This window comes from Mus caroli, chromosome 15, assembly GCF_900094665.2.
Source record: "Mus caroli chromosome 15, CAROLI_EIJ_v1.1, whole genome shotgun sequence".
Taxonomy (NCBI): Eukaryota; Metazoa; Chordata; class Mammalia; order Rodentia; family Muridae; genus Mus; species Mus caroli.
The window spans coordinates 73,049,906-73,057,267 of record NC_034584.1 but is presented as its reverse complement, the minus strand read 5'-3'; the positions used below and the strand labels follow the sequence as shown (position 1 = coordinate 73,057,267).

The 7,362-nt window shown below is 52.0% G+C and overlaps 1 protein-coding gene across 1 annotated transcript in view; it reads left to right on the top strand.

Annotated features, from left to right (window-relative positions):
- Nucleotides 1-7,362, top strand: part of Ankrd54 (ankyrin repeat domain 54) — a 10,710-nt gene extending 3,348 nt beyond the window's left edge. The window contains exons 3-8 of the mRNA XM_021182729.2: nt 1,866-1,964; nt 4,358-4,429; nt 4,904-4,951; nt 5,030-5,154; nt 5,884-5,991; nt 6,388-7,362. Coding sequence (XP_021038388.1) covers nt 1,866-1,964; nt 4,358-4,429; nt 4,904-4,951; nt 5,030-5,154; nt 5,884-5,991; nt 6,388-6,462 — 527 coding nt within the window. The 3' untranslated portion in view covers nt 6,463-7,362. The remainder of the gene's footprint in view (nt 1-1,865; nt 1,965-4,357; nt 4,430-4,903; nt 4,952-5,029; nt 5,155-5,883; nt 5,992-6,387) is intronic.

Sequence of the window (7,362 nt, the reverse complement as noted above, 5' to 3'; positions counted from 1 at the left end):
AAAAAAAAAAAAAAAAGCAAGTGGCTCATAATCCCTGATGTCGTCCTCTGCTCTCCGCATGCATACACCGTGAACATATAAGCTGTCACCACTGATGGCAGGCCCGTGGTTACGGGAGCCGGCTTCCAGCAGGCGTGGGGCTACCTCAGGAACCTGCTTCCAGATGGTCCCTTTACCTTTGGCACAGCAGTTGTCAGCAGGCCCAGGACCTGGGGTCGGGGCTGCTGCCCCACTACTCAGCTTGATCTGTTGGCCATGAAGTTTAATGGTTTAGGATGTTTGAACATCACCTTAGAAATGTTTCTTATTTGGGGGAGCAAGTGTCATGGTGGGCTTGTGGATGTCAGAGGACAACTTGTGGGACTTACTCCCTCCTTCTACCACGTGCGATTGAACTCAGCTCATCAGTACCCACTGAGCCTTCCTGTCCACCCAGCTGTGCCCCCCCCCCTTCTTTTTTAAATGTCTCTAGTATGTGGCAAGAGAATAGGGTTCGGGCTAGTGGATATCAGTTTAGCCTTGAACTTGTGACTCTCCTCCCTCTGTCTCAGCCAGTCATCAACACTAACTGAGCAGGCACTTACAGGGAGGGCACCATGCCTCGCACCAAAGCTCTCTGCCTGTGAAATAGCTGAGGAAGAAGACTGTAAAGTAACAACCAGGTCAAAACCCACACTGAACACAAACCATAGCAGTGAGAGACTCTGTTTCATGTCTCCTGGTTCACTGTGGCCCCTGAGCCTTACGCTGTCTCGATGGGCAAAGTGTCCTGGTCTGTGATGTGGCTGTGACACCTCGCTGGGCCACGGTGAGGCTAGTGCCTGGCCAGGACTCTGAGTACACTGAGTACACACTGTACAGTGAGGACCACAGCCTCTTGCTGTTCAGGATCAGGATGAACACGGGAGAGATGTGGGAGAGAAAGAAGGGCTGACTCAGCTCGGGAGAGACATGTGGACAGGAAGCAGTTCTTCTGGCTGCAGGGACTCAGATCCCTGACAAAAAGAGCCTATAATGTCACTGACTCAAAATGACTGGCAGCAATTTTCCCCACTTGTGTGAACACGGTCATTAGTGTGTAATGTCTTCCCCTTTCCAGGGCCTCTCGCTGTTAGGGATGGAGTACCACATCCATTATCCCATCACGGCAGTGCCACAGATAGGCAGGGCAGAGACTCTGCTGCCCATTTTCTGGTGACTGCAAGTCCAGGCCTTCATGCCTTCCCAGCCCAGCCCCTCCTACCACCTCACACTGTAGGCTGTGCAGTTCTTTCTTGCTTACCTTAGCCTGGGATTCTGTGTGTCCCCAGGGCTTGTGCTCTTTCCCCTTCAAAGTGCTGCTGCTTCTTGACAACCAAGCAAGTCCCAGCCAGTGGCTTGGGCAGCTGTGTCCAGATGGGATGCATATGTATCTGAGCAGAGACAAAGGGATGAAGTCACAGTCTATCCCGGAATTACTGTGACTCTTCATGTCCTACCATGGAGATAGCCCCTTCTGATGCCTAGAGACAGAGCTTAAACACAGCGACTGCTGGGGCAGTGGTGGTGCACGCCTTTAATCCCAGCCCTTGGGAGGCAGAGGCAGATGGATTTCTGAGTTCGAGGACAGCCAGGGCTACACAGATAAACCCTGTCTCGAAAAAACAAAACAAAACAAAACAGAAAACCAGAGTCCACGGCCATTCCCATATGAGAGTTCCTCACAGGGCTAGAAGGGCCAGCATCCAGGAGGGACCAACCTTCGTGTGAACTATGGATGGCTCATCTGGAGGGGCCCTTGAGCATCGTCCATCCCTAAGGACTGCAGCATAGCTAACATGCCTGCTTTATCACCCTTCTCCTCCCTCCCCCATCCTGGTTGTCAGTGCAGCAGCTGCTGGAAGATGGGGCGGATCCCTGCGCAGCGGATGATAAAGGCAGAACTGCCCTCCATTTTGCTTCCTGCAATGGCAATGACCAGATTGGTGAGTCCTGGGAGGCAACAGGAGCAGGTCACAGGCAGTAACAGTTTCTAAGCAGTGGGGGAGGAAGTACTGGAGAAACTGAGTTCTATATCCTGTTCCAAAAGAAAATAGAAGACTGTCTCATGGGCAGCTGGGAGGAGGGTCTCAAAGCTCATCCCCATAAACACTTTTTCCAACAAGGCCACACCCACTCCAACAATGCCACAGGTCCTAATAGTGCCACTCCCTGGGCCAAGCATGTTCAAACCACCACACTAGCCCTCTTTTGGTTTTGTTTTTTCTTTTTTTTTTTTTTCAAAAGGTTTATTTATTATTTTATGTATGTGAGTACACTGTAGCTGTTGTGAGCCTTCATGTGGTTGTTGGGAATTGAATTTTTAGAACCTCTGCTAGCTCTGGTCAAACCTGCTTGCTCTGGTCAACTCTGCTGGCTCAGTCCCTGGTCTCTCTGGCCCAAAGATTGATTGATTGATTATTATACATAAGTACACTGTAGCTGACTTCAGACACACCAGGAGGTGTCAGATCTCGTTATGGGTGTTTGTGAGCCACCATGTGGTTGCTGGGATTTGAACTCAGGACCTTTGAAAGAGCAGTCAGTGCTCTTACCCGCTGAGCCATTTCACCAGCTCCAAAGATATATTTTTTTTAATATTTATTTATTTATTTATTATATGTGAGTACACTGTAGCTGTCTTCAGACACTCCAGAAGAGAGCATCAGATTTTGTTACGGATGGCTGTAAACCACCATGTGGTTGCTGGGATTTGAACTCAGGACCTTTGAAAGAGCAGTCAGTGCTCTTACCCGCTGAGCCATTTCACCAGCTCCAAAGATATATTTTTTTTAATATTTATTTATTTATTTATTATATGTGAGTACACTGTAGCTGTCTTCAGACACTCCAGAAGAGAGCATCAGATTTTGTTACGGATGGCTGTAAACCACCATGTGGTTGCTGGGATTTGAACTCAGGACCTTTGGAAGAGCAGTCGGCACTCTTAACTGCTGAGCCATCTCACCAGCCCAAGATTTATTTATTAATTATACATAATACACTGTAGCTGATTTCAGATGCACCAGAAGAGGTTGTCACATCTCATTACAAATGGTTGTGAGCCACCATGTGGTTGCTGGGATTTGAACTCAGTACCTTCAGAAGAGCAAGCAGTCAGTGCTCTTAACTGCTGAGCCATCTCACCAGCTCCTTGTTTTGTTTTTCAAGACAGGGTTTCTCTGTGTAGCCCTGGCTGTCCTAGAACTCTCTCTGTAGATCAGACTGGCCTTAAAATCAGAGATCCTCCTGCCTCTGCCTCCTGAGTGCTGGGATTAATGCTGTGTGCCACCAGCTCCCAGCTTTACTTTTTATTTTAAGAAAGGATCTTAGTAAGTTGTCCAGGTGGCCTTGAGCTTGAAACCCTCTAGCCTTAGTCCCCTGAATAGCTAGAATCCCAGACCTGAGCCACTAGGCCCAGCTACGGCTCCATGCTGCTCTTTCCTATTGTTAGTGGGTTTTTCTATGTGTGACTCTTTATTACTTTTTGCCTACCCCACAAAGATAGCCATCTCTTTCCCTCTAGAAAGGTGACAGTGTTACTGTTTACATTTCATCTATGACCAGTCCCTCTGGAATTAGCTTTTGTTTTGCGAGCCTTAGCCTGGCCTCCCTGTACAATGTCCTTATTCCAAGGTGATTCTAGCTGGTGATTGGCAAGCCGTGGAACCGTGAGGTAGCCTGGGGCTGCTAAAGAGGAGCTTGTTCCTGGAGTGCAGCATCATCTCTGCCTGGCTCTCACGGCAGCTCGACACTGCAGGGGGAATAGGAAATGCCTTCAGGAGACCCTCCTAGAGTCCTTGGTTCCTGACCCCTGCATCCTGCACCCTATATGCCACAACACGTGGGCCATGTCTGGACTCTGCACTCCACTGCAATGGAGATTGCTGGTTTCTTTGAAGACAGAAAGGCACAGTCAGCAGTGAGACTGTTGGCTCGGTTTGTGGTCCCTAACCTCTGAGCCCTGATGTCCACGTTACCACTGAACACTGATGTCATCCTCAGACTTAGGAACATTTATAGTTATTGGACCAAGTATGGTCCAATAACTCAACAAAGCGACTCTGAGCCCCCAGAGAAAAGGCGACATGAAGCTCTTCAACCTGGTACTGTGTTCCAGGTGGCCCTGTAGTTGGGAGTGATGGGATGAGATGAGGTCTGTCCCTGAGGAGTGGGGACATCCAAGGCCGTGTATAGCTAAGGTGACATTAGTGACAGGACAGGGAAGAAGCCAGAAATTTCCACTTTACTCCACATTCCGAGCACATCTCCGCTGGCTTCGGGTGAGGTTAGTTGGGGGGCACCTCTAACAGAATATTGTGAATTTTTGTATCTTCAGTGCAGCTGCTCCTGGACCATGGAGCTGACCCCAACCAACAGGATGGTCTGGGCAACACGCCATTGCACCTGGGTAAGTCTTCCAAAGCCGCCACAAGCAAGACTTCTAACATGTGAAGCCTAGGTCTCGACAGGCCACCCACAGGATCTCCTAACATCCTGGCCTGGCCTGCGCCACAAGTCTGCACTCCCCACAGCCTCTGTCCCATGGACCATCCTTTCCCAGTAGGCTGTGTGTGTGCTTGTCAGGGCTGTTGTGCACCCTGGACTGGCTGCAGACAGCTCTGCTAGGCAGTGGGTTGTGAGCCCTTTGGCTGCCCCAGCCTTGCTGCTGACTTGCCCTATCAATTATAGTGAGTCCTAGCTCCATGCCTCAGTTTCCCCAGCTGCCCAGGGGGAAAACTGGACTTGGTCTGAGTCCTACTCAGTAGGGCATCCTGCCCTGGTGACATGGTCCCAGGAGGTAACACGGCACAGCCCCGCTCAGAGACTCGGCTGTTCTTCCCTTGATCCCTGAAGTGGTCCTTAAGTCTCTCTCCTTTCACAGCGGCCTGCACCAACCATGTTCCTGTCATCACCACACTGCTTCGAGGAGGTATGTGGCCTTCCCCGTCCCCTGCCCGCCTGTTTCTCCATCTCATCGCCAGCATGCCTCCTCTGCCTGTTCCCACAGGGGCCCGTGTAGATGCCCTAGACAGAGCTGGCCGCACGCCCCTACACCTGGCCAAGTCGAAGCTGAACATCCTACAGGAGGGTCATTCCCAGTGTCTGGAGGCTGTCCGCCTGGAGGTGAAGCAGGTGAGTGATTCCTCCTGGTGGGTACCAGGCTTAGCAGACAGCCTGTCTCTGCTAGGGCTCCCAGTCTAAGCCACTGACCCCCAGCAGCCCTGCTCCTCCGTTGTGTGTCGTGGTGAATTAGTTAAAACATTTTGGCTCAGGGTGGGGGGTGTCACTCGCTCAATGCACCCACCCAAGAACTCTGCATCTGCAAATGACACACACACACACACACACACACAAACACACACACACACGTACTATACACAGGCCAGCTAATTTTGATATGCGTTGACTAGCTCAATGGCTGAGCATTTGTAATCCTCCCCACCTAACACCTCCAAAATCTGTTTTTGTCTTTGCTGCCCTGTTACTTTCTGGGCAGCCCCACCCCCAACCCCCATAGGACTATTTTCCATTTCCACCTTTGTGCTGGATGAATTTTCATCTGCAGCTCTCAAACCTAATCCTTCTTTCTCCAGGTCATGGCAATTCTCCCCCTCCTTTCCTCTCTCTCAGTCCCTTGCCCACACAATCTAAAGGACCCGCCCCATCCTCCTGCCCTGCCATTGGCTGTATGGCAATTCCTTACTATTAATCAAAGGTAGCTGGGGGCAGGGACCCTGGGGTCTGGAAGCACAGCGTTTGGGAGCTGAAATAAGACAAAGCATTAGAACCGATACAGTTGCAGTACCAGTGGCGCCTTGCCTGTGCCTGCCCACTAGCCTGCGGCTCCCTACCTCCTTCCAGATCATCCACATGCTACGGGAGTACCTGGAGCGCCTGGGGCGGCATGAGCAGCGAGAACGGCTAGATGACCTCTGCACCCGCCTCCAGATGACAAGTACCAAAGAACAGGTGAGCTGCAGCCACCGGACCAGGCAGTCCAGTCCTGCTCCAGTGCAGCCAGACCCATGTATCAAAAAAGACAGGACCTAGTGTGTTGCCACCACCGTGACCCTCCCAGCCTCTGCTTACATCCTTGAAGCTGAAGTGGGTGGTGGGTGCTCAAGTCCCTATTCTCAGGGGCAGTAGCAGACTACGTGATGTCCAGGATGAACCCATAGCGAGAAAGGTTGGTGTCGGGGCCTTCACTGGTCAAGGACTCTGCTGAGCACAACGCAAAAGTCTCCAACCCCCACCCTGGTCATCAGAACATCATGAGGGGAAGCACTTGTATGCCCTGAAGAGGGGCAATGCCGTGCTCCCTGCCCAGTGTGATATCCCTGGATCAGCCTGGCTATCTCCCTGCAGGTGGATGAAGTGACAGACCTCTTGGCCAGCTTCACCTCCCTCAGTCTGCAGATGCAGAGTATGGAGAAGAGGTAGCGAGGGAGGCTGCTCCTTGCTTTGCCGCTGCCCTCTGAGCTCGCTACCGGGAAAGCCCGGGGAACTCTGGAGTTCCACCTTGCCCTTGCCCTTAGATGCCAAGGGCAGAACTGACAGTCTGCGTCATCTCTCTGGGTTGGGACCACAGCCCCTGCTCCTGCTGCATAATGCCAGCCTCTGTAGCCACATTCTAGGCCCACACATGCTGTCTGTAGCAGACTCCTCCTGTGGCCTCCCTGTGCCCTCAGCACACCTCAGAGCCCTCTAGTTCTTCCCAGCCATGGGCTTCTGTTCCCGTCATCGGGCCGGCACTCTGAGGCCACCCGGGCTGCTTTGGGTCACTAAGCTTGCCCCTTACACCAGCACTTCAGTTTAGCCCTGCTCCTTCCTTTCAAGGAAACACTGCACTGTCTCTGAGCAGAAGAGGGACATTGCTCAAGATTAGGAAGGACCCGGTTTAGCCCAAAGAAAGCTCTGCAGCTCCTTCCCCCACAGTCACTGAAACACTACGAATGGGCGTCCGTTTTGCAGCCCTGTTCTCAGTGATGGATAGTGGGTCATGGGCTCAGGTCCTTCTCCCAGGATCCTCTAGGCCTTGGGTGTTGTGACAGAGTCTGTACAGGTATATAACTAGAGGTATTGAGCTGAGAGGGCCCTGGATCACCTAGGTGAGCTGGGTATCACCCCAGGGAGCCCTGGGGGAGGAGGCAGGAGGGGACTGGCACCATGTGGATGTGAGATGGTGAGAAAGAAGCTGGGAGCCAGCAGAGGACAGCTGGTGGGTCCCTCGGAACCTCCAGCAGGGACTGGCTCTGCTGACAGCTACACCAGAGCCCAGCCGGACATGTTTTCGTTTCTGGCCTCCACAATTGTGAAAAGAAATCTGTTGGTTAAACTGGT